Genomic DNA, 25,555 nt, shown 5'->3' with positions numbered 1-25,555 from the left:
GACATCTAGCCTGCTGCGCCACCCACGCGCCCCAAGCTTTTACGTTTTTGAAAATGATTTTAATGTTTGCCTCTGGGTACCTGTTAGTAATGAATTATTCATGTAATTTATTCAAACGTATTGAAGGCGCTTACAACAACGATAAAAATTCGTTAACTGTCTTTGTCTATACCCAAAGATTCAATAGGTTAAAACTTACAGGTGTTATATTTCACATTTCATATACATTATGCTTCCTGGTGTTTCTGCACTTAGTTACGTTGAATGTGTGGCTTGCTTCTGGGTCAGATTCCAGGGCCGGTCAGGAAAGGGGCTGCAGGGACGTCGGGGAGCACTTTGTTGGGTTAGCACACAGCTCGCCAAGCAGGGTCTCTGGCTGTTTCCTCAGTAACCGGTCTCCCTTTTTCACCTATTTCTGTTCTGACAGGTAAAATACATGAGAGTCTTAAGTGATTTTCCCGAGTTGTTTTAAATTTTTTTTTTTTTTCAACGTTTATTTATTTTTGGGACAGAGAGAGACAGAGCATGAACGGGGGAGGGGCAGAGAGAGAGAGGGAGACACAGAATCGGAAACAGGCTCCAGGCTCTGAGCCATCAGCCCAGAGCCTGATGCGGGCTCGAACTCACGGACCGTGAGATCGTGACCTGGCTGAAGTCGGACGCTTAACCAACTGCGCCACCCAGGCGCCCCTTCCCGAGTTGTTTTAGTACACGTTTCGTTCCGCAGGTCCCTGCACCCAGGCTTGTTCAGGATGCCGGGGGGTCACCCTTCGAATGAGACCAAGAGCCTGCTGGCCAAGCGGACGATGCAGGGGCGTGTCGGTCCTGTCACGAGGAGAGCTGCTCTGTGGGCCCTGCCTGCAGCAGGGGCGGCGGGGGGTCTGGAGGGTCGTAGGCAGCAGTGGCATGTCAGCCTTAAAGACAAAACAGCCGGTGGTTTTACTGGCAAAGTGAGTCTCTGGGGAACAAGGAACCGCCATGCAGGACACGCAAGCTGCGGGGAACACAGGGAAGGCCCGCTCTCTTAGGTTTTAGGGGGAGATCACGGTGGGTCGTTTGGGGCGGCAGTGTGCTGGAGAGGAGGGGGAGTCAGGGTTTGGGGCGGTTTCTGGCTCCGGCAGGCAGTGGCCGGGGCGGTGGGGGGGGGCACCAAGGCCTCCCTCGCCGAGGCTGGTCTCGCTGGGCGGCTGTGGCGCCCGAGCCCCCGCCAAGGCGCCTGGCTCTGTCTCGGGGGGGTCTCCTGTGCCCGTCCCCACGGGCGCCATCTGATCGACGTTTTGCGTGGGGCCCGCCATGGGCCAGTGGGGGCGGGGGGGCTCTGGTTTGTGTGGCCAGATGAGGGTGCTCTGGCCGGGGCGGCCGGGGCGGCCTCCGGCATCTGGTGCAGACGTGCAAGGCTTTCAGCGCCCAGGAGGCACCGAGCCCCGTCCAGAGGGCGACGGGGAGATGAGTCTGGGGCTCCGTCAGCAGACACCTGGTTCCCTCGGCGCCCTTTCTTGTTTCTTCGTAAATTTATTTCACTTCCGGCGTAGTTACCATACAGTGTTGTGTTGGTTCCAGGCCAGTTTGTGTTGTTTTTCTAACGAACATACACGCGGTACAACGAATACCTCCGCACCCGTCACCCAGGGTCAGCGTTTACCGTGTTTACATCACACACTTGCGTGTCGGCCGCGCAGTTTCAGAGACGCTTCCAGGCGTCGTGTCTCCTCACCTCTAGATATTTCTGGACGCGTCTCCTGGAAAATTCTCCCGCGCACCCCCCGTGCCATTACTGTGCCTCACGAGATTGATCACCATGCTGTCATCTAATGGTCCATATTGGCGTTTCCCCGGAATGTTTCAAATGACTTTCGTAGCGGTTTTTCTTTTTTCCTCCAAACCCGCACCCACCCGTGGATTCTGTATTGCGTTTAATTACGCTTTGAGTCTCCTTAAGCTGCAACCACTCTGCCCCACCTCACGTTTGCTTACGATGACGTTGAGGTTTGGGGGAGATGAGGTCGGGTGTCTGTAGAACTCTGAATTTAGATGACTCACTTTTTATGGGGAATTTCGATAGAATTTCAAACTTCGAGAAAACTTCCAAGATTTGTACCGAACTCGGCGGGTGCCCACCAGCCTCACTCAGAGTCACCAGTTGCTAACGTCATAGCCCATTCGCTCTGTCATGCTTCATCTCTCATTATATACTTTCCCGAACCGTTTAATTAAACGACTCGTAGATACCTCAGGACTTGTGTATTTCTGAAGAACAAAAGCCTCGTCTTACCGAACCGGGATACGGTGCTCAGACTCAGGAAATGGAACTTCCGTACAAAACTGTTGTCCGGCTCAGGGGTAACCTCTGGATTTGCCTGGATTTGCCCGTTCTCCCGATAATGTCTTCTGCAGCTTCCCCACTGGTTATGAGGAGCTGTCGAGAGAGAGGACCGGGAATCTCAGCCCAGCCGCGGGCGGCCCCTCCCTCTGCACCTCCCGCCCCCTCCCCCCCCCCCCCCCCACCGCTGCCCTCTCTCCCGGCAGCACCAGCACTTGGTGCTGCGGGAATTCCTGCCCCCACGTCCACCAGCCTCTGGTTGGTTCCTGTTTCACCAGTGACGGGCACCCTGAGTTAGTCCGTGGCCCTGGGGGTGACGGCTGACAGGCTGACGGTCTCCCCAGTTGGTGCGCAGCATCCCCCGGTCCCCTGTTGACTGGTGTCCCCTCCCCGCTGCACACAGACCCCTCCTTCAACCTTCCAGACAGGAACATACCCCCTCTTTGGCTCTGAAGGCGAGGACAGTCACCTGGCCTGGTGGGTGGGCCCTGGTGGCCCCGTTGCAGCTCTGTCCCCCCTCTGCTCCTTTGTCACTCTGAACCTGGGTGCCTCCGCCTGAGTCTCCGCGAGCCTTGGGTGTCCCAGATTCTGCTCTTGCTGCTCTGTCGGCATTTGGGGGGCGGGCAGAGTCAGTGGTAGTATTTTCTCGTTTTTTCTTTTTTGAGAAAGGGGGGGCACAAGTGAGCAAGAGAGAAGCGGGGCTCACCCAGTTCGGGACCCTAACTCACGAACCGCAAGATCATGACCTGAGCCAAAGTCAGACACAACCGACTGAGTCACCCAGGCACCTGATCATGTTTTCTTCTATCATAATTTGCTTAATCATATCATAATTTGCTTTTATGTCCGTTATTTCAAAGCGTTACCTATTCTGTCGTTTTTTTAAGGTTTTATTTTTTTCTGTCACACTGAGGTAAAAGCATTTGGCTTTTTACTTTTTCTGTTTTTAAAGCAGAGGTCTCTGGCTACTTTGTATTTTATTTTATTTTATTTTTTTAAATTTTTTATAAGTTTTCTTTATTTTGAGAGAGGCAGAGTGGGGGTGGTGCAGAGAGAGAAGGAGACAGAGAATCCCAAGCAGACTCCATGCTACCAGCGCAGAGCCTGACTCAGGGCTTGAACCCACAAAACGTGAGATCATGACCTTAGCCGAAACCAAGAGTCAAATGCTCAACCAACTGAGCCACCCAGGCGCCCCTGTTTTTCACGTTTTCGTATTACGTTGTCATCAATGAAGATGGTCTGTACACAGAAACCATTTTTGAAAGTTGGTTGAGACTTCCATCGTGACCTCTTCGTCAGTTTTTAAAAGTTTTGGATTTATTTGGAAAGAATGTGTATACTCCATTCGGTGAATTCTGTGTTTGTTAGGTTGAGACTATTCGTGGCGATTCAGACTTTCCCCTCCTGCTCTGCTGTGTGGCACGCCTGTCCCTGCCCCAGACAGGTGGCCGGTACTTTCCCTTCCCGACTTCCTGGTGCAGCTTCCTGATGGGCGCTCAGAACCATCGCCCTCCTTCCTCTTAAGAAATACGCTTAGTTTTTGTAAGATTATTTTTGTTTCTATAATCTCTACACCCAACATGGGGCTCGAACTCACAGCCCCAAGGTCAGGAGTCACTGGCTGTTCCTTACTGAGCCAGCCGGGCGCCCTGAGAAATGCACTTCTTGTGTTTGGCTTCTCTTGTATTTGCACACTCTGGCCAGGCGTCATCAAGGTGTCTTGATGAGCTGTAAGACGCCCTTGAAACTCTGCCGTTTCACTTAGGTTATGTTGAAGTAGATGCCGACTGAGAGGGGAGAGTGGCAGTCGCCCGCTAACTTCTGGCCTACAAGGAGGCCTGGCGATCGCAGCCACCCCAGTGCCTCGTGATTGAGAGCTGGGACCCCGTGGGTGGGCATCCAGGCCACACCAGCTTACCCGCTGCCCGCACAGATGCCCGGCACAAAGGCGGAGGCCCAGCACTAGTCTCGCAGCGTGGACACTGGTCAGGAAATCTCTGGAGTGCTTTCTTACATCGGAAATGATTGTTTCCTTCTTTGTGGCTTTAATTATTCCCAAAGGGAAATTCTGCCTTCTCTGTACAGGCAGATATTTTCTATTTGGGCTTTGGGTGTCAGGATATAGGAAACTGTCAAAATATGGTTCATCTTAAATTGTGTTGAGACCCTAAAACCTTTGAAAGCTCGGGAAGAAAATTAGAGATCTGTGCAGATGTAGCGGCTGAGTGGGATAGTCGTTAGAAATGACAGGTGGCCTTGGTCAGATGCCACTTTGAAGGTGGACAGGTGGCGTGCCCCAGCCATTCCAGATGGTTCCGAAGTTAAACTCGTTCAGCAGAGTACTTCTTCCCTTTCAGGACGTGAACTAAATATAAGCCCACTACAGCCCAGCAACAAAAGCAACACAATACAAAAACAAAGGATTCGAGCACCTTTTTCCAAAGAAGGTGAACACATGGCCAGCAAGTACATGAGAAGATGCTCGCCATCTCTGACCATCAGGGAAATGCAGATCAAAACCACGTGCAAGTACCACTTCTCACCGTGACGTGTGGCTGTTACAGACAAACTAGGTGCTCAGGAGGTGCAGAATTGGAACTCGGGGCTGCTGGTGGGAATGTCAGATGGTGCGGCTGCTGTAGAAAGTTGTCTGACGGTGTCTCAGGAAGTTAGCCCTAGAATTACCGGGCGATCCGGCAATCCCTCTTGGGGGTTATGCACCCGAGAGACTTAAAAGCAGGGACCCGGATGGACGCCTGTATGTCAGTGTTCACAGCAGCTCTGGTCTCAGAGGCCAGAATGTTGGAGGCGGCCCCCGTGCCTGGCAGCGTGCGTCCGGAGGGCGCTTACTCAGCCGTAGGCAGAGAGGGCGCGACACCTTGCTGCAGCACAGGCGCGCCTCGTCGCCGCTCTGAGTGACGTGTCCCAGTCACAGGAGGACAGACGCCCCGTGGGTCCACTTCCGTGTGGCCCCTGGAGCTGTTCCATTCGTAGGGACAGAAAGTGGGATGGTGGGCAGGGGCTGCGGGAGGGCGAGAGTCATGTTTGACGGGGGACAGAGTGTCCGTGTGGAAAGATGAAAAGTGGTGGTGATCACGCGACACTGTGAAAGCAGTTCGTGCGCCGGATAAAACCACATACAGCGGTTAAAACAAAATGTCACATTATGTATTTTTTACTGTAACAGAACCTTTAAGCCTAGACTCAGCGGCATAAGACTGCTATGCTTAAAAAACTCGTGGAAATGTGTCCGTGCACAAACGTGGAGAGAACAGAATACCGAGCTCCTGTGTTCCTGTAACTCTGCTTCAGGGCCAAGATCGCCTGTCTGCGCTCCTGTCCTGCCTCCCTTGTGGGACTCTTTTATTTTGAAGCAGTTGCAGACCTAACATTTTAATTTAATTTGTTAATTTACATTCAAGTTAGTTAGCGTGTAGTGCAACAAGGATTTCAGGAGTAGGTTCCTTAGTGCCCCTTCCCCATTTAGCCCATCCCCCCTCCCACACCCCCTCCAGGAACCCTCAGTTTGTTCTCCGTATTTGTGAGTCTCTTCTGTTTTGTCCCCCTCCCTGTTTCTATATTATTTTTGTTGCCCTTCCCTTATGTTCGTCTGTTTTGTCTCTTAAAGTCCTCCTATGAGTGACGTCGTATGATTTTTGTCTTTCTCCGACCAGTTTCGCTTAGCATGATACCCTCCAGTTCCACCCACGTAGTTGCGAATGGCAAGATTTCCTTCTCTGTGATTGCCGTGTGATGCTCCACTGTATGTATACCGCATCTTGAGCCATTCATCCCTCGATGGACATTTGCTCCTTGTTCTTTATTTCCCGAAGAGACGGAACACTTTGTCCATAGAACGTCTGCCTTCCGCGTTGTGCAGACCCACGATCCCGTTTCCCAGAGGCTGACAAAGATCTGGCTGTCTGCACTTGCCTTCTTTTGTGAGCTTGGGGCTGACCCTGTGCTCGGGACAGCCAGCCTGCCCCAGCCACGAAAGCTGAGGCCTTGAAAAGTTCCTGGAGGCAGGACAGCGTGAGCAAGGGCCGTGCCGACGGTACCACGGGAGCCAGATTTTAGTCTTACGGGTGCAGAGGTAACCCCTGACCCCAGGCCTGCCCCGGAACACTTGCTGGTGTGTGTGGGGTAGGTCATGGGTACGGTGTCTGTGTGGGGTGGTGGAAAGTTCTGGAGATGGATGGTAGTGATGGCTCTGAAACACTGATGTCCTTAATGCGGCTGATTGGACACCGACACGTAAAGGGGTAAAGTGTTATATTATGCTACGATAGAAAATCTGTAAGTATGGCTGCTGCTTTTAAATAAAGAAGGCTTTATAATATATTCAGGCATTATGGAACTCTATTAGAAAGTTAAAAATACATGTAAATGTAACGGAGAAAAATGTTTGAATCCCTTTTATCCTGTACACCCCCTTACGAGATGCGACATGAATTTGTAGATGACGCCTACATATCTTGAAGTAATTTAGCTCATAATTTCAACCTTCTTTGTTTAATTTTTTAAAGGTTTTTTTCATTGTAAGTACTCTCTCTGCCCCACCACGGGGCTCAAACTCACAACCCTGAGATCAAGAGCCGTGCACATTGCACCGACTGAGCCGGCCAAATGCTCCCCCCAGCACACAACCTTTTGTGCTGTGGAGATAGTTTCCGTGTGTGTAAATTCAGTGCATTAACGGTCATTTCTCAACTTCAGGAATTTGAGAGTGTGTTTTGCGGTAAGACTGGCAGAAGGCTCAAGTTGACCAGACCGGACTCCTTGGTGACGCGTCCCGCACAGGAGAGCCTACAGAGCAGCCCAGCCATGGACGTCAAGTGACCGGCACCGACCGCGAGTTCCCGGCAGTGGCGGCTGCCGCCCGGGGCCCCCAAGCGTCTGTGCAACCCAGGAGCCCCGGCGGTTTGACTCTAGGGGGACGCAGGTCAAGTTGATGGGCCTCCAGTGGGGACGTTAAAGCACGTTGTGTAAAGATGTTTGTCTAGAACAAAATACTTACTAGTCATTCGTGTCCTCTTAGACCATTTGGGGATGAAGACGTTGCCAATTGACAAGAAACTTCTCAATTACCTGCCTGATTCCATCATGTTTCTTAACATGATAACTTTGAAAATTACCATCTTTTGTAATTTCCTTAGTCTTAAAAGGTATATTGCTTTTTACTTACTTTATCTGCATTTTAAATGTGCCCGCTTAGCAACTGGAACAAGTTAAATTTTTCTTAATTAGAAGTAGTTTGGAAATTTCACTCTTTTGTTTCTCCCTCCCCTTGTACCGACTCCATTCACACAGGACCATGTTGTGAGATGTGGTCCATTTCCAGCCTTCCCGCTGGACATTTTCCAGACTCCCTTTGAAGCCATTTTTGTCCGTAAATGAAATATCGTCACACTGGGTTACTTCACGCCCTGATTTCCATATTGAGAGTCCCTACTTTCTGTGTAATAAACTCTAGTGTTTGGAACTGAGTTTTTCGAATGAGTGGCTTTATTTATCACAACAGGTAATAGCAGTAGACTTGCGTGCAGTACAAAGTCACCTTCAATAAATACTGTTAATTGGAGACGGTAAAAGTTTGTACACAAGAAAAGCGGGAAAATCAGACTAGACCATGTGTGGTGGGGATGCCGTACGTGAACTTCTTTATTTGTTACACTGTGGTCGTTAGATTTCATAGATCGTCTCACCGGGACCGTGTCTTCGTCCTTCCGCAAATGCTGTGTAAACAAGCTGAATATTTTCTATCTGTGGAATCGTACAGAACTGCGTGTGCGGCCTGTACCCCCAGATGCCATGTCACGTAGGGCCTGGGCTGAGGTACGACGTTTCAGCTGTAAATACATGGGAGACAGAACACGAGGACAGGGCATTGGAGGACGCTCTCAGGGACCCAGTGTCCAGTCGCTGCTGTTGAGGACACGAGGCCCAGGCCGGGAGGGCCTCGGGGGACGTCACAGCGCGGCCCGAGGTCTCTGGGACCTTCCGGAGCTCCCTGCTTGCAGCAGCCTCATCATCTCCCTCACTTCCTTCAGTTGCATTTTAGGAGCTTCTAGAACCGGATTTTTCCCCGCCCCCTGCCATCACGGCTCCTTGGCAGGCAGAGGTGTCACAGATGCCGGGGGTCCCCTGAGCACCAACAGCACCAGGGAGGCCGGGATCTCCTGGAGGCCCGGGCTCGCCTTGGGCCCCGTCTCGGCCGTCCTTGCTCACGCCGGGCACGCCCTGCGGTCCTGGAGACGAGTCGGAGCAGGAAGGTGAGTGTGGACGGCGGGAATGGACAGCCATTCCACCTGCCCCCCCCCCCCCCACTTTGGTCTTAGAGCTTATTCCCCACTCTGGAAGGGCCCAGGGGAGGGGAGGGGGTGCGGGGAGGAGGTGAGGTGCAGTGAGAGGTGCTTGGAGGTCCGGGATCTGTCCCAGGGGTGGCGGCTCGGACTGGAGCTGAGCTCGGTCTGTGGTGAGCCGGGGGGGGGGGGGGGGGGGGGGGGTGCAGAGTTGTCTGGTGAGCAGGGACGGAGGTGACCGGGCCCCCGAGCAGGTAGAGGCAGAGTGGCTGCTGCCTCGCGGGCAGCCCCAGGTGTGGGGGCCGGCAGGCCTCGGGCCCCCGGCCCCTAGGGCGTGGGTGCAGGTGAGACCAGGCCCGGAAAGCCTCCTGGGAGGCCCCGGTCTCTCCACAAAGCATGTATGTTGATGTTAATTCAAACGTCCAGGATACATACGGGCCAGTGAAGGGATTCTGTTAGAATTTAGCTGAAATAGATGGTGGGTGGCCTGCACTAAATAGAGTCTCCTGAATGGGTTCTTGAGTAAACTGTTCTACAAAGTGATTCAGACAGTTCCTGACCTTCTAAGAGTGTTTGCCAAGAGAGAACTCGTTCCTTTAGAAGGCCGTTCGTCGCCCAAGCACGCCCCACGCAGAGTTGGAAGCAAAGCCGACAGCGGCTGGCACACGTACCTTGGAGCCCCTGGTCTCCGTCAGGCCCGTCCAGACCCGCGCCCGCCGAGCCTTTGTCTCCTCGGTCTCCCTGGGTCCCTGTGGGAAAGCAGCGGATGTGAGCCCCAGGTGCGTGACCCACCTTCTGACGCCCACTTTGCAGGCTTTTCCCCAAAGTGACACGCTCAGGAAAACAGCCCAAGCATCACAACCAGTCAAGGTGGTTGACGCTTCAATGCATCTCGGTTTGGGGACCACGGGCACTGGCACGGGGCGGGGCAGGACTCCGGGCCGCCCGCAGGGAACCTCGGGGGTTCCATTGGTGCGGATGGACGGCACGGCGTCTGGGAAGGGGGAGGAGGTATGCGCGTCCGTCTCCGGGGCTCAGGTGGTTCGGCGTGAGGATGTGGGAAATGGCACCGCTAATTTTGGAATACTTTACGCTTCACAAAGGAAGGGATTTACAGATTTAAGTTTCCCTTGGAAGTATTTTTCTTAGGCTACTTTTCAGAAACAAAATTATTGGATCAGTAAGTTGGAATGGACTGGAATCATGAGCGTGATCTCCCTCGTTTGGGCCATGAGGCTCGCTGGCAGGGCCAGCCGGCCGTGGTGGCGCAGCTTAGAGTTTGGAAATGGGGTGAGTGTTCGAGGCCGTTTTGGAAAAGGTTAGTGCCCGCCCACTCACACACACGTGAGGCTCCGATCATGGGCACCGAGCACCCCACCGCCAGCACAGGCCGGCCTCGGGGCCCATGGGGGGCGTGTCTGTGACTTGAGCTGGTTCCTAAATTACATCTAGTGCATCGTCGACCTTTAAAAGGGAGTTCCGTACAGTTTTTGCCTTTTGCCACAGAAACGTTCACATGTTGGTTTTTACGAAGGCACATCCTATGGTGTATAAAGGGGCTTCTGTGTGCTTCTCACGTTTGTCTGTCCTTTCCCCCAGATGTTCTCACGGTATTTGAGAAAAACATCACATTAAAAAAACGTTGCAGTGCTCGTGGGAGACGGAATGCGGGGGCCACTCACCTCTGGGCCCAGGGTCTCCCAGCTCTCCGGTGGGACCACGATATCCAGGGGGCCCTCGCGCACCGGGGTGGCCGATGGAGCCGGGGGGCCCCGGGGGACCTGGGGGTCCGGCTGGACCAGGCCGGCCCGCGGATCCCGGCGCTAAAGGCTTCCTCAGGTGAGCTGCTAACTGTGCAATTTGTTCTTTTGAAAAACAAAGGGGGCACGCGTTTATTCAGAGCGGATTAGCGGAAGTGTTCTATGCCGCAGCTAAAACGTCAGGGCTGCCCGCCTTCCAGAAGGAAGTTTCACAGATTGAAAGTGGCCCGAACTTGGTGTGAGGGCACGAAACTCTAGTGCTGCCAGAGTACCAAGCAGTGAGTCAAGGCCCAGAAGGAGGCGCTCCCTTGGCGCGAGCTCCTTAAAAGCCCTGTGAATCAAAGTGGCCAAAAGATGCCACTTAGTTCCGAAGGGCTGAAAGGGCACAGTCCCCATCCCTCATGACTGATTCTTTGAGCAGACGTTTAGAGCGCCTGGCCCGGTATTAAATCCCGGGGGAGGGAGCCCCCACCTGGTGCAGATGGACAGAGCGGACCCCCCAAGGACCCTAGGCAGCTGGGCAGGGAAGGGGGTGGGAGGGCACTCACCGCTGAGCATCGCCCCACACAGCTCCCGGATGTGCTGCTCGCTGGCCTCTCGCCCCTGAAACGCACCCCGTAAGCTGGTCAGCGGATGGGGGCAGGCCGACACCTCCAGAGGCACCCCGCCATCACTCTCGGGAAGGTGACCCCCGCCCCCGGACGCCGACCTCAACACAGGGAAAGAAGCACGTACCGGGACTCCGGGCTTCCCAGTGATGCCAGGCACGCCTTGGACGCCCTGGAAACCCACGGGGCCGGGCGGGCCTGGGACGCCATCCACGCCGCTGGTGCCGTTGGGACCCGGGATGCCCTTTGGGCCCAGCTCCCCTCGACTGCCGGACTAGGGGAGAACGGGACCAGTGCCCAGCAGCCCCGCCACGCACGTTCCTCCCTCTTGCCCCGCTTCCGGGCAGAGCCAGCTTCGCGACCTGCAGGCCCGTGTCTCCTTTGGGCTTTACTGTCGGGACGGCTGCCAGCCACTTACCTCTCCTTTGGGACCGACGGGACCACCGGGACCCTGCGAGAGAGGAGCCGTTGCGTGTGCTGCTAGGCAGGCGGGCATTTGCTTCCAGAGAACCAGGCCAGCACGTTACTGGTCAGGGATGGCCTCGAACAGCCGGGAAACTACAACTTGACCGCTTCAGGATCTCTCATAAGTACGTTTTTATCTCGCTGGGGTTGTGTTATGACCACTGATGTTTTTGTGACTTAGTTTTCCTAAAGGGTGTTTTCAGTAGCTGCTTCGTACTTTTTCTCACACGTGTTGACTTTGCTCCTGGCCGTCATTGTCATGTGTTGACTTTGCTCCTGGCCGTCATTATCATTATAATAAATGACGCTAAGCTGACAGTCTGTCCCTAAGGTTCCCTTTCCCCAGCTGTGTCCTCCTCAGGAAGCTTCCTGGCTGCCTGTGAACAGGCACGTGGTCCCAACCAGACAGCAGATGGCCCAGGACCTATTCTGCCATGCCGCCATCGGCGAGAGCAGACGCCTCTGGGCTCCGCAGCCGGCAGGAACTGCCACCCCCGTCAGATTATCAGGGACGGGTTCCCAGGGTCCTGCTGGGTCAAGGTCATCCGGGAATTCCCCAAAATAAACCTCGAGTGCGCGCACACACACACACGCAGCCCTGACCACGTCCTGGCTATAGTCACAGGGCTGTGGGCTGTGCCAGAGACGAGGGTCCCCGGGGCCGGGTCGTCGCCATCTCCCCCAGACACCTCGACAGCCTTAGTCACTGAACCGAAACCCTGGCCACGTGGCAAAGACCCTTCCCCCGAAACCCCACGACCGTCGTGCCCCAGCCTCCAGGAAAAGGTCCACCTGTCCATGAGCTCAGTCAAGGGTTTTACTCTAAACATAACTTGATTTTTAGCTCTGTGGGGGCAGAGTTTTCTTGAGTTTTATCTGAACCGTGCCCCAGTTCCCGCTGAAAGTCACCGGTGACGTGACTGCAGGCAGTATCACGTGGACAGGAGCCCACGGGACCCACAGGGACACATGGGCCCAGCCCCTGGCCTCCACGCGGCTTCCCCCACTCCCAGGACCAGCAGAGACTGGCCTCCCCCGGACGTGGCTAGTTCACACTCAGCTGTTAACACAAGTGAGGCCGACTCGGTCACACTCACCAGCTCTCCTTTGTCCCCAGGAAGGCCGTCAGAACCTGCAATGCCCTGGGAACGACACGCCCCAACGTTAAACCACGTTCTCAAGCCTCAGGAGCTGGTTCGCGAGACCCCGGACGAGGGGGACGCAGGCTGACGTCCCTTATTGACCTGACACGAGGCTTTCTTGCCAAGCAGAATCCTCAACCAATATAAAGAGGACCTGGGGCCACCTGGAGGTCACAGGCCCAGCACCCTAGCCTTTCCAGAGAGGACAAATTTTTGACCTACAAACAGGCCTGGAGCCCAGATGCCGCCCTTGACGAGCTCACATTTCCACAAGGTCCGCAGGAACACCCCCTCCCCCGGGGGCCCCAGGAGCCGAGCCGGGGAGTTGGGCTGGGTGTCCAGAGCGGTCACCTCCACTTAGAGGGAGCAAAGAGAAGCCAGTCATGAAGACAGCGGGAGGGAGAGAGGAGCTCCAGCCTGCATGGACGGGACCAGCGGGTACCCACTCACCTGGTCTCCCTTCGGGCCTGCGGCTCCTCCAGGGCCCTGGCAGAGAGAAGGCTCGGCCTTAGAGGAAGCCCAGGGCCCCCGGGGGGGTGGAGCACAGGGGCCCCGGGCGCGTCCCCCAAGTGTCTTAGGGACGCCAGAGCATCGCAGCACACGGGGTGCCGTGGGTGTTTAACGGGCCTCTTTGGGTTGGGTGTTGCTTGTACCACCAGTGACCGTGCGGGCAGCTGGCACCTGTAACCCTTGGGTGGCGTCCCGAGTGGGACCGGACGTGTCTGGGGAGGTGCAGGCTGGGGTCGCCCCGAGAACAGAGAACATTAAAGTAACAATTGTCCGTCTGCTCAAACAGCAGCAGGAGCCAGAGCTGCCCTGGAAGGGGATGGAGGAGGCCGGGTGGGCAAGGTGGGGGGAAGGCGAGGACCCCGTGTGAGCACAGCCCCCGGCCCCCCCCCCCCCACCCAGAGGCCCTGGCCCCTGGGGTTTCCCGCCCGCCTGGAGGCTAACGGAGGGCCGCTTTCTCAGCCAGTGGTTACCAGGAAGAAGCCTGGTAACAGAGGAAGCCCAGGGTCCCCGCCCTGCCCTGCCCGCCTCCCCGGAATGAAGCGAGGTCTGGACGGCAGCTCCTGGGCCTTCCCGTCTGCAGGGGTGATGGCAGAGGCAAGCGCGGCCTTGGCAGGGCCTGGGGCGCGCGTCCAAGTGGGGCCTGGTCCTGCCCCGCCGGGCGCCTGGGCGCTCTGGCCCGACCGTCCCGGGACCACAGGGACCCACACTGAACCCACCGTCACAAGACCGCTAGGAAAGTTAGAAGCAGTCATGGTTAACAACAGTTGGGGTTTTCACACTTGTCTTAAAGCAACGTAACCCTTTGTCCGACCCTCAGCTGAAACCCGACGGGCCCCCACGGAGCCAGGAGCACCGGCCTGCCAGCCACCGGCAGCATGTGGTCCTCCCCTGTGGGTCCCGGGGACTGTGAGCAAGGGCGGGGCGGGGCGGGGCGGGGTAGGGCACCCCCTGCCGGGACAGCCACTTACCCGGTCACCCGTGACACCTCGGAGGCCCTGGGGGCCCGGCAGGCCGGGGTCTCCTGTGTCGCCCTTCCGGCCCTGCAGACAAGGACCCAGCTCGTCAGCACCCACAAAGGAGCCCAGCGGGGACCCCTCCCCCTGCTCAGCTGGCCCCCCTGGGCGTAAACCCCGCCCCAGATCTCACCCACCTGGAAGCCTCGGACGCCAGGGGCTCCAGGAGGGCCTTGCGGGCCCAGAGCCCCCTGAAAGACAAAAGGAAGGTGTGGGTCCAGCTCGCCTGCCCCCAGGGACGCCGGGCAGACACGGGAGCTGGCCCGCTCGCCGGGGACAGAGATGGGGGGCGGCCGGGGGTTGTGGGGGTGAGGCGTGCCCTCAGACCCCACGCGCCCGTCAGCCTTGGGAGCCAGGCACCCACACCCAGGGCTGCCCAGGGCCCTGTGGCCAGTGTCCCCACGATCCCATCTATCCACCTACTCGGACGTGAGGGGTGGGAAGCGCCCACTGCACCTCACGGAGCCTGCGGCGGGCGCTGTGACTTCCTCCCTCGGCAAGGATGGGACAGCTGGGCCTGGCCCTCGGTGTCTTTTGGCTTTTGTGGGCTCAGCTCACTGACGTGTCCCAGATGCCTCCCCAGCCCGCACAGCGACATGGCGGTGCCTCCCTGCCCTTCCCCCCCCCCCCTTGCCAGGCTACACCCGCCTCACTCACCGCCGAGCCCCTGTGGCCAGCCTCACCACGCTCCCCAGGCACGCCAACGTCTCCCTGCACGAGGTGGGGGGGAGGGGGACAGGGGTCAGCAGGGTCCGTGGACTTAGGGCAGGGAGGGGGGAGGGGGAGGGGGGAGGGGGGACACTTACCGGGATGCCAGGCTCTCCCGAGGGTCCAGCCTCACCCAGCTCCCCGGCTCGGCCCTGCACGAGAGAGCCCCGAGTGTGCGCTTGTCCCTCCCTCCGGGGCCCGGGCACCACCCCCACCCCCACCCCCAGCCCCACCCCCACCCCCAGCAAGACGGAGAAGCCACCTACCAGTTCTCCCTTCTCGCCCTTGGACCCTGCTCGTCCGGGGAGGCCCTGCGCACGTCAGAGGTCCGGGCTGTGAGCCCGTGGCAGAGCACCCCCAAAGCGGGGCTCCCCCTGCACAAACTCCCGCTCGGGGACGCACAGGAGAAGACCCCCGTCCCCGAGGCCCCACCGGCGTAGCCCCGGCACCACCGAGGGAAGCCCACACGCTCACCGGCAGCCCGTTGGGACCCTTCTCTCCTGGGGCACCGTTGCGACCGGCCTCTCCCTGCGGGAGGTCGGGGGACAGGGTGCTGAGGCCCGGGAGGCCCCACCCCCGCAGACCCCTTCTCCCCTGCAGGCCAGATACCAACCTTCTCGCCATCGAGTCCGGGCACGCCGTCCCGCCCGTCCTTGCCCGGCATACCCTGGGGATGGGGGGTCGTGTGAGGCCTGGGGCGCGGCGCGTCTCCTGTCACCCCACCCTCCCTCCCCAGGCCGGTATGTCAGTCCCCGCAGGGGGCGTGCGGAGAACGCCGCCCTCCGCGTCTGCCCGGGGTTTTCACCACGCCCACAGCCAAGTTCCGTTGCGGCCCGTTTTGCAGATGAGAAGACAGAGGCTTGGGGGCTGGGATGTGGGCCTTCCCGATCCCACACTCTGGACCGATGTGGGAACAGAGAGCACAGCCCAGTGTTGGGAAACCAGCAGGAGGGCAAGCTTTCAGAGGAGGCCCCCAGGGGCCCGTCCTCGTCCCCGTGGGTTGGGGCTGGGAGGGGCTGAGCAGGGGACCGGGCAGTGCGGGTGCCCCAGGACCCTCAGAATGCCCCACACCTGTGCCCACCGGTCTACCCAGCCCACCCTTCTGTCCCCTGCGGCAGACGCTCTGCCTCCTCCACCCGGTCGGGGCCGTCCGGAACACGTGGCCCCGTGCCCTGCTCAGCCACTGCTAGGAGGCTCCGGACGGCGGCGACAGCAGCGTTCGGCCAAGTGAGGGCCACACGCCGGCCGCAAACAGCCCCGGGCGGCTGAAGGAGAAGGGTTCTCCCGGGGGGAGACACTTGCAGAAGATGGGAGGCCAGCAGGGCCAGCAGGGGCCTGCTCTGTGCAGGGACACCAGGGACACCGGCCGTTGTCCGACACCGCGGCAGCCGCGGGCACTCACCGGCTCTCCGCCCGGCCCAGCCACTCCAGGGGCTCCTTTGGGACCAGGTCTGCCCTAAAAGACACATAAGCCACTGCATTTGGGACCTTGAGGAAGAGGAATGCTCCCCCCCCCAGACTGTGTCCCCGGTCCCCAGGCAGGCTCAGGCCAGGAGCCCTGCATGCGCCCCGTGCCCATGACTCCCGGGCACCAGGGGCTGTGCTCAGGGCTGGGGGATGCCCAACCACGGGGGGAAGGGCTTGTGGACTCGGGACCTGTCTCAGCATCACGCGGCCGCCTCCTGGGCCTCTGGCCACGGGACTCAGCCTGGGGGACGACGAGGTTGAAGGCGTCCGCAGGCAGACGCCAGCTTGGGGCTGTCCCCTCATTGCTCGATCATCTCTCAGCTTTACTCACGGTCACTCGCTCAACCTGAGAGTCATTTTCTCTGTTATTCCATTTCACAGTTGGGCAACGTTGGCGCAGGGCCCAGGGCCTCTGGCGGGATGAGTGTAGCGGCCGGAATGCGCCCCCAGGAGTCTGGTCCTACAGCCTCCGCCCCGCTGCTCCCGGCACGAGCTCGTCAGAGCCACCAGAACTGCCGGTGACCCAGCTGCTGGCCAGGGGCCACCCAACCCTCCCTCCCCAGAGGTCGGCGTGTCTGGAGGAAGGACCCAGAGAATCAAGGTCACTTTACTTACAAGGTCACCCTTGGGACCACGGAATCCGTCTGGGCCCCTCTCGCCTCTGTCACCCTAAAATGACGGGGGGGGGAGGTATGGAAACAAAAAGTTAAAACTGCAGAAGGTGGGAGGGCTGGATGGAGGGTCACAGGGGCCAGAGGGACGTTGACCACACCTCACACACGTCCAGAGGGAAGAATACCAAAGTCCCAGCGAGAACAGGCCCCCGCCGTAAACTCAACCCCCCCCCAGGTGTACCCACTCCTGCCCCCAGGTGTGCCCACTGGCACCTGCCCAGGTGTGCCCAGGGGTGCGTGCCCATAAGAGGACTCCGCTCCCGGAAGGGCCAGCCCGGCGCAGACCAGGGGACTGAGGGAGGCGTCTGAGTGAGGAAGAGGAAGGGTACAGAGAGCCCAGGCCTGCGGGGGGCCACCCTCCACCCCCAGACACACACATACCACTTTCCCAGGGGCTCCTGGGATCCCCAGCGGCCCTCGGAATCCGATGGGACCCTGTAAAGGAGGCGGGGGGCCATCTGGGGCCTCTCATCTGGAGCCTGGCCAGCATCCCTTGGAGGACGTGGCTCCAGCCAGAGAGACCCTGCCTCCAGCACCCCCAACAGACACCCCCAGCGGGCCCCTCCCCGGTCAGCCGCCCAGGGGTCCCAAACCATCCCCCACCCCCCTTTTCCAAGGCCTCCACTCCGCTTGCCTAGGGCCCCTCTCCACCTGAGGCGGGGCTGACTTACCCGATCCCCGGGGGGCCCGGCTGGCCCCGGCAGACCTCGAAGTCCCCGAGGCCCCTGTAAGAGGAAAGCTGGAAAGGCAGGGCCTGGGCCAGCAGCACCCCCAGGACCGCACGCCCCCCGGGAGCCACGGAGGGCCCTAGGGTCTTCCCTAGAAGCACCTGACCTCGGGCCAGGTCCTGGAGGGGGCAGGGCCACAATTCCTAGGATCTGCAGCCTGGCAGAGGCAGGACCCTGGCCCGGTCCCTCTTTCGGGTGTCGGTGGACCGTCCCCTGCAGCCCTAAGCAGTCGAGGGGCTCTGGCCCCACATCCCCACCCACGTCTGGCCCCTTCCCCTGCTCACCTGCAGCCCTACAGTGCCTGGGACGCCAGCGGGCCCGGGGGGGCCAGGATCACCCTGCAATGGAGATGAGGTGCCGTGAGCTGGGTCAGGCCTGAGCCCTCCCAGCACCTGTCCAAGCCCACTGGTCCCCCCAGATGAGCCCGTGCAGCGGGGGCCGTGGCCCCATTCACAGCTGAGCCTCTGAGGTTAGGGGGGTTCTGGCCTTCCTCTGGAGGGCAAGGTCCCTGTGGCTTCTGCTCCTGCAAGGCCCCCAGCCTTTCCCAGACGCCTCTGCCTGGCTGGCGTGGGCACGTCTACTGCCCGAGCGGCGACCTCACCGTGCCGGACATGTACCCAGCCTCACCTGGTGCCTGTGGGTAAGGGCAAACCAAAATCTTCCGCGGCCAGGGGCCATGGGGGGGTGGCAGGGGCCTCCAGGAGACCTCTCCAGCCACCAGCGGGGCCCGCCTGAGCTCAGGGAACTTCCACGTGAGACCAGGCAGGTGGGGGGTTCGTCCAGGGACCCTGCCCCAAATCGCTTGGCTCCGACTGGCCAGGCCCCACAGAGGAGGCGTGCATAGCATGCCCCAGAGGCGGCCGGCACCCCCTCCCTGACCCACCGCCAGCGGGGCCCTGGCCCCCCCCCACCAGGCGCCCCTCCCTCCCTCCCACCCCCACCCAGGCCGACGGCCCTGGCGCGGCCCACATTCACCTTCTCGCCATCCTTGCCGACCTCTCCTTGCTCCCCTTTGTAGCCGGTGGGCCCCTGAAAGCCAGTGGGGGCGAGGAGTCACAGCCCACCCCCAGCAGCCCTGAACAGAGGCCTGCGTGGCCGCCAGATCAGGTGGGGAAACTGAGGTCCGGTCAAGAGGGGACAAGGCCGGGCCAGGGAAGGGAGTTGGTGGCCTGACGCCAGCTTCCCTGGCTGCAGCTGTTGCCATGCCGCCCGGTCCCAGTGGCCACACCGGTGCCCAGCCCGTTAACTGTGCTGAACAGGGGGGTGGGGACAGAGCAAGGCCCCCAGGCTGGGTCGGAGGCCAGCTCTCCCTTCTTCCTGGAACAACCAGGGCGGGCTTTGTGGAAGCCCACCTCCCCCCGAGTCCCCTCCGGATCTTGAGGCTCGGGTCTGAGTCACCCTGTGGCCGCCGCTCACCTTGAACCCTGGCATTCCTGGGGGCCCGGGAGGGCCTGGGGGGCAGATGGCCGGGCACTGTTGGAAAGCAGAGTGGTCAGAGCGGGACCTGCCTCTCAGGTCAACACCCAGGGGCCCTGAGATGGGCCATTCCAGACGAGTGAAGGGACCTCAGGCCACACCAGGGCCTCCCGGGGAGCCCAGACGGGCCCTCGCCCAGTGTGGCCGCCCGGGGTGGGGTGGGGGGTGCAGAAAGGCACTGCCCGGAGCAGGATGGCGGCTGCCTGACCCCTCGTGGGCTCGCACTGGGAGCCAAGCTCCCCTTTCTCCATACTCAGCGCAGCGGCTTCACAAAGGGGCCCTCATCCCGTGTTCCCGCAGCAAACCTCGGGCCGGGGCTCCTGTCAGTGCACAAATGTGCTCTAGGAACGGACAGGTGTCCTGCAGACACGGATGGGGCACTCCGCGCCCAGGGCACCGTAACCCCAAGGGATGGCGCTAGGTTTCCTAGATCATTCTGCAGCTCATCTCTGCCCCTGCCTGGCCCATCGCCAGGGGCCCAGCCATTCTCCCGATTCTGGAAGGTTCTGGAAGGTTCTGGAAGGTCTCTAAACCCTCCCTCTGGGACATGCCCTGGTCAAACACTCCGGACACAGGGGTGGAGCCAAGGGCGCCGGCAGCAGGCAGGTCACATCCTTCAGGAGCACCGGACGCTGACCCCTCCGCACACACAGCGGAGAAGGGCCTGGGGCCGCCCCAGACGCGGTCTTCGTTTTCACGGGAGCGACAAAGCTCACAGATAAGAGTGAGTCCCAGACGCTAGTCCAGAGCCTTCTCTGCTGGGGAAACCCTCTGTGCCACCCGTTGTAGCCGACACCCGCCGAGTGTGGCTGAACGGTCAGCGCCCGGCTGTGCCAGGCTACAACTGGATTCTGTTTCACTTCGATTCACATTCACACTCCTGTGAGCAGGGGGTGGGGGTGGGGGTGGGGGTGGGGGTGAGGGGACCCGGGGGCAGGAGCGCGGGAGGGAGCGGCTCATAGCCAGTGGGCAGAGTTGGCGTGGCGAGGCCGCGCCCAGAGCTGGTGCCACCCACGCGGACCCGGGAGGTAGGGAACGAGCCACGGGGTCCCCGAGGCGGTGGGCTGGGCTCATGCCCCCTCCCCCCAAGACGGGCAACCTTCACAGATGGCTGCAAGGGCCTACCTGCAGGTCAGTGGCGCCTTCAGGGAGGACCCCTGGGTGACCCTGGGACACAAAGACAGCTGACTTGGACGCTGCCGTCCCCCGCCCTCCCTGTCACCCGCCACTCCGGACTCAGTCCCTTCATCCCTCACGTGGCCAGTGCTGGGCATTAACAAGGACAGAAACCACCTGTCCTGAGCCACTGGGCCTGAGCCCTGCCTGTCCCCAGGTCAGCTGACCCGGCTGCCACTTTGGCCCCGGACTCCGCCCGTGTCTGAAAAGGGGATGGGAGTCCACGTGGGTGCGGCTGGGGGCCCCGGGCACAGGAGAGCCGCGTCATCGCTGCCTGGCACTACCCCAGCGAAGCCCTGGGGTCCCCTGCCCGGTACTTACAGGGGGTCCAGGAGGTCCCGGGGGGCCAGGGAGGCCCGGTAGTCCAGAGGGTCCCTGGGGGGTGGGTTATGACGTTAGGTGAGGGTGACCAGCGGTCTCCCTCCCTGTGCCCTCACGGGGACGTTGCCACCTGCCCGCCTCCCCCAGCCTGGCCTGTGCGTGTGCCCACAGCGCATCTCAAGGCCTAGCCCGTCCTTGTCCCTGAATGTCACTTGGGGTTTCCATCAAGGGCCATGAGAAAGGAAATGGGGGAGGAGGAGGAGGAGGGTGGAAGGGGTGAGGGGAAGAGGGAGGGAAGGGAAGGGAAGGAGCAGAGGTGGGAGGAAGCCCTGGGGGTTGAACTGGGGGTGTCCCGGCGGGCAGGGCCCTTGCTCTGAGCAGGGGGGAGGGTCAGGGCCAGCCACTCACCGGGGGGCCCCGGAGGCCAGCTCCACCAGGGATGCCGCTCACCCCTGCCTCTCCCTGGGGGGGGAAGGATGTGAGAAACAGGGGTCTGCACCCACAGACCCACACAGGGCTGGTCTGCCCCCTCTGGAGGGACAGGAAGTCCGGTGGGGGGCGGCTGGCCCCAGCCCCGGTTTGGGACCTGGCAGCCCGCCTGGCCCGGAGTGTGGTGGGCGTGCTTGGGTGGGGGCGTGAGGGTGGTCGGTACTCACCGGGGGTCCAGGGAGGCCTTTGCCCTGCAGTGACAAGCACGGGGTCAGAAGGCGCTGGGGACAGCCCACCCCCCCCTCCCCTGAGACAGGCGGGCTGTACGAGGGGGACCCCCAGACTCCTGGTGCAGGGGGCCCTCCCTGGGGGAGAGAGGACACAGCCCAGATGGTGTCCCAGGACCCCGGCCTAGGCTGGCTCGGCCCCGGAGGGACAGCAGGCAAGAGGGCTGGACGCTGCCTCTCAGGGCTCCCGAGGGCACCCCACCCCGGTCAGACCCTCTAGCTCCTCAAAGTCCCACGCGAGGGGGAAATGACACTCACCCCCAGCCCGGGGGGCCCCGGAGGGCCCAGACTTCCCTGCAGAAGGAAAGAGGGTCAGGAGTGAGCTGAGCCCAGGCGCCCAGGACTCTGTGAGCCAACCTGTCCCACCCGCCCCCCACTCTGAAGTGGGAGCTCTCCGTTTTACAGAAGATCGAGGCCCCGGGGGGACCTCTGAGGCCCAGCGGCCCGGACAGGTCTTTGCCAATAATCCCGCTGAGGAAAATCCATCCAGACTGTTGCAAATGAACCCAGGAAGCAGCCCAGAGCAGGCAGGACACGCCCCCAGGAAGGCCCGGGCTAGGGCTGACCCGAGCCACACAGAAGGGCCCTGTGCCCACCTCTCCAAGAAGCCTTCCAGGTAGCCCCCCCACAAAGGTCACGAGAGCTTTGGCCCCTGCCCTTTCTGCCGCTCCCCTGTACCCCGAAGACGCAGGCCCGGCCCGGGGGGCCCCCGACAAGACACTCCCTACAGAAAGCCTGGAGCCAGGCGCCCCGGCGCGTAAGGCCGGTCGCCCCCGCCGGGTCTGAACGCTAGGACGGCTGCGAGCAGGGGCCCGTGTGTCGTCCCCCTGAGCCCACCTGCCCTTCTGTGGCCTCCACCTCACCGCACACGCGGTAGGACGTCCCAGCTGCCCTCAGGGCCACCAGCCTTGTGGACAGTGCTCAGCACTGGGGGTGGGGTGGGGACCTCACTCCCGAGTGGAACCCATTCAACTTGGGGCAGGCACTGACCCGTTCTCCAGGTGCGCCCTTGGGGCCCGGTGGTCCGTCCTGTCCTGTCAGACCCTGGGGAGAGAGGCAGGGGAGGGGGGGGCTCGAGGGGTCACGCTGGGAGGACGGTCCGCCTCCCCCCAGAGGGCACTCTCCTAACTAAAATGGGTCCGGACACCGGGAAGAACCTTGCATGCGGCCCCTTCCTCTCCCAGAGCCTCTGGGGGAGGTGAGGAGCTGATAAGCCCAGCAGGTGGGAGAAGTCCCTTCTCAGAGCCCTGCCGCGGCCCCCAGGGTCCTGGGGCCAAGGCCTTGAGCCCCGAGGACAAACGCAGCCAGCCTGGGGCTCAGAGGGGCCCAGGTAGCCAGAGAAACAGAGCTAGGAGCATTTTCACCCCTGCCGCGAGCTGGCTGCGTCCTCTGCCTGGGCTGAGGGGTCTGGGATGCAGGCCAAGGGACCCCCGCTGGGGGACATCCGGAGACTCTTGGGACCGAGCAGGCCCAGCGCAGGCCCAGCCCCAGCGGGAGAACTGCAATTAAACTGGACTCCTGGGATACGACCCCTCCGGTCCCAGCTCAGGGGAGGAGAAGGGAGGGGGCTCACGAGAGGGGGCTCTCAGGAGGGGAAGGGGGGAGGGGGAGGAAGGGGCGGGCACACTCACGTCCACACCGGGCAGTCCTGGGAGCCCAGCCTCCCCCGGTTTCCCTGGCTTCCCTGGGGCCCCTTTTGGTCCCTGGAGGGAGGAGGGGGAGGGCAGAGGCGTGAGGGCAGGTCCAGCCCAGAGCCTTGGCCTTCACCAATAAGGCTTGTGTTTTCCAGCTGTGGCACCGCCCAGCAATTAGAGATTGGCTCTTCTCCACCGGAGGCCCAGCTGCCGGCTTTCCTGCAGACCCCCACCCAGCTGGGCCCGGCGCCCACCCTCACTGGCCCCAGCTGGCCGCCCTCTCCAGGCGCCTCCCCCCGCTTAGTCACCTCTGTAGGAAGTTCACCTGGATGCTTCGTCAGCCGCCCGGGCTAAGGGCCTGTGCATCCCTCTGTGGGATCCCCGGTGTGCCCTAGAACCCTCAATTCCTGGGCCTGAACAGCTCTGTGAAAGCCCAGGGCCCCCTCGCCGGCTGTAGCAACCTGGCCTGCCTGGCACCGGCCCAAAGACCGTCTCAAAGCCAGCCGCCACCCAGGGACACGCTGAATCCCACACGCTCCCCTCCCGCCCCCTTCCCGCCTCTGAGGCCTCCCGCCTGGCGGGCAACCCAGGGCCCAGTGTGGTGGGAAGGGGGCGTCCTGACCCCTCGGTTCTAGGTCCACCCCTCCCCTCGCCGTAGCTGGACACTCACCGGGGACCCTGGCAGACCCGGAGGCCCAACTTCTCCCTGTAGAGGGGAAGACACCCACACGTGACCAAGCGTCCCCTGAAGACCCCGGCCCAGGGGAGCAGAGACCCGAGAGGCGACACGGGACCCCCCCCCAACATGCGACCTCATCCACATCTAAGGGGCCCCCTCCTCTCTGGGGCCAGGCACAGGGACACACCCCCCACCCCTCCACCAGCCTGAGAAGCCTCGGAAGGTGGGCCACAGCCCCTCAGACTTGCAGAGGCCCAGGGGGAACGCCACCCCCGTGACCACTAGGCCCGAAACCCTTGGCGTGAGGCTTCCAGGCTTTTAAGTGGAACCCTCCCCAGAAGGAACGGCATGACTCCCGTCAGCCTGGGGCTCCTGGGGGGCCGGGCGCCCAGCCCCAGCGGGAGGGGTGTGGGGGCCCTGGGTCCAGGGCCCAATGTGGCCACCACGACCTGCCCCGCCCCCACCCTGCGGGTCGAGATCAACCAGGGTTGGTGTGGATATGAGACTCAGGGCCATCTAGGGCCTTGGGGGCTCAGAGAGAGACTGAGGACTGGTCAAGGGGGGCTCTCGCGGGCGAGGAGGTCCTGGGGCAGGTCTCTGCTTTACATGGAGGTGGCTGGATGGGGGGGGTTCACCCAAGACAGTCCTGGGGGAGGCTGGCCGCGGGATTTCAGCTGCTTGGATTGGGCCACACTTGACCTGGGGCACCCCTGGAGACAGCATCTCTGGGGCGGAGCCAGCTCCAGAGCCCCCCCAAAGCTGGCTCCAGCCCGAGACCCTCAGGGGACAGCCCTGCACCTCCACCCCCTCAGGGCCTCAGGATACAGGAGCAAGGGCCCCTCGGGGACCCGGAGACACGCACATCAGTGCCCACATTCCCAGGCCAAAGACTACCGTGCACCCCCCACCTGCTCTGGGGACAGGATCCCTGCGGGCTGAACCCTGAACAGGAACAAGGACCGTCTTTGTCCCTCTTCACACCCCACACCCCGCTTCGCCCCAGCCCCGACGAGTGGGACTTAGTTTTGTCTCCATCAGGTCTAGAGGCTCAGGGAGGTTGCAGCCAGACTAGAACCCCACGGAGCCCTCCCCACCCGCAAACTCACATCAATGCCGTCCTTGCCCGGTTTCCCAGGTGGCCCTTGGGGGCCCGGGGGGCCTTGGGGTCCCACTTTCTGAAACGGAGAAGTGTCATCATGGAGTTGATCCCTCCCACCCTCTCCCGCGGGTCAGCCCAACAGAGCGTCCCCTGTTCCTGGGTCGGGAGCGGCACCGGGCCTGGCCCCGGGCCCCCCACCCCCACCCCGCCCAGGCCTGCCTCAGAGATCCCCCAAAGCCCGGGGCTGGCAGCGTCTGCTGCCTGGATCCTCCAGGAGGGGCTGCACCGCAGGGAGCCTCGGGGAACAAAGGCGACATTGTGCCCGTCTGGTGGCAGCAGCAGCCGACCAGGGCAGGCGAGGACAGGGCGATTCCTGGGCTCATCCACGAAGGGTCGCGCCATCCACGAGGGCCCCGTGGGGCAACCGGTCTCTGTGCTCCACGGCGAGGTGGGCGATGGGCCTCGAGGCTGCGCAGACGGTCCCCAAGCGTCCCGGGTTCCGGGCTCACTCACTGGCCCAGGGTGGCCGGGGAGGGGGCAGGTCGGTCCCCCGGCTGTGCTGCTCGACGCCCCGTCTCAGAGCCCCCGGACTCCCACCCTGGCCGCCAGTCTCCGGCCCGCGCTCACCTGCGCCTCGGTCACGGTCGCGGCCAGGAGCTGCCCGAGCAGGAGCAGGGCCAGGGTGGGGGCTCCGGCCATGGCTGCACTCGCGCTCTGAGCAGCGGCAGCGCCGGCGGCCCGGGCTCAGGGCGGA

At 61.3% G+C, this 25,555-nt stretch overlaps 2 protein-coding genes across 6 annotated transcripts in view; one reads left to right on the top strand and one right to left on the bottom strand.

Moving 5' to 3' along the window:
* The window catches only part of TCFL5 (transcription factor like 5), a 16,364-nt gene extending 8,555 nt beyond the window's left edge, over positions 1 to 7,809 (top strand). For 4 of the 5 annotated variants that reach the window (XM_086702671.1, XM_086702670.1, XM_086702669.1 and 1 more), the window contains exon 6: positions 7,040 to 7,809. In XM_086702671.1, the coding sequence (XP_086558797.1) occupies positions 7,040 to 7,162 (123 nt within the window). In that variant the 3' untranslated portion in view covers positions 7,163 to 7,809. Of the gene's footprint in view, positions 1 to 4,680; positions 6,665 to 7,039 lie in introns of those variants that run through there. The other variant, XM_086702672.1, reaches the window with a different exon arrangement.
* On the bottom strand, positions 7,807 to 25,555 carry COL9A3 (collagen type IX alpha 3 chain). The gene is made up of 32 exons (XM_086702668.1): positions 25,429 to 25,555; positions 24,809 to 24,877; positions 23,694 to 23,729; positions 23,021 to 23,092; positions 22,380 to 22,433; positions 21,648 to 21,683; positions 21,330 to 21,353; positions 21,082 to 21,135; positions 20,674 to 20,727; positions 20,302 to 20,343; positions 19,117 to 19,173; positions 18,676 to 18,729; positions 17,985 to 18,038; positions 17,644 to 17,697; positions 17,354 to 17,407; positions 16,914 to 16,967; positions 16,234 to 16,287; positions 15,445 to 15,498; positions 15,306 to 15,359; positions 15,098 to 15,142; positions 14,930 to 14,983; positions 14,781 to 14,834; positions 14,261 to 14,314; positions 14,079 to 14,150; positions 13,051 to 13,086; positions 12,556 to 12,600; positions 11,412 to 11,444; positions 11,121 to 11,267; positions 10,934 to 10,988; positions 10,308 to 10,490; positions 9,297 to 9,374; positions 7,807 to 8,571 (listed from the first exon to the last, which is right to left on the bottom strand). Exons 1-32 carry the CDS (start codon positions 25,498 to 25,500, stop codon positions 8,381 to 8,383), a joined length of 2,049 nt encoding a protein of 682 aa, XP_086558794.1. The 5' UTR covers positions 25,501 to 25,555; the 3' UTR covers positions 7,807 to 8,380.

Source organism: Puma concolor, chromosome A3 (genome assembly GCF_028749965.1).
Source record: "Puma concolor isolate L17-30 chromosome A3, mPumCon1.1.hap2, whole genome shotgun sequence".
NCBI classification, from domain to species: Eukaryota; Metazoa; Chordata; class Mammalia; order Carnivora; family Felidae; genus Puma; species Puma concolor.
This window is presented reverse-complemented; position numbering and strand designations above follow the sequence as displayed.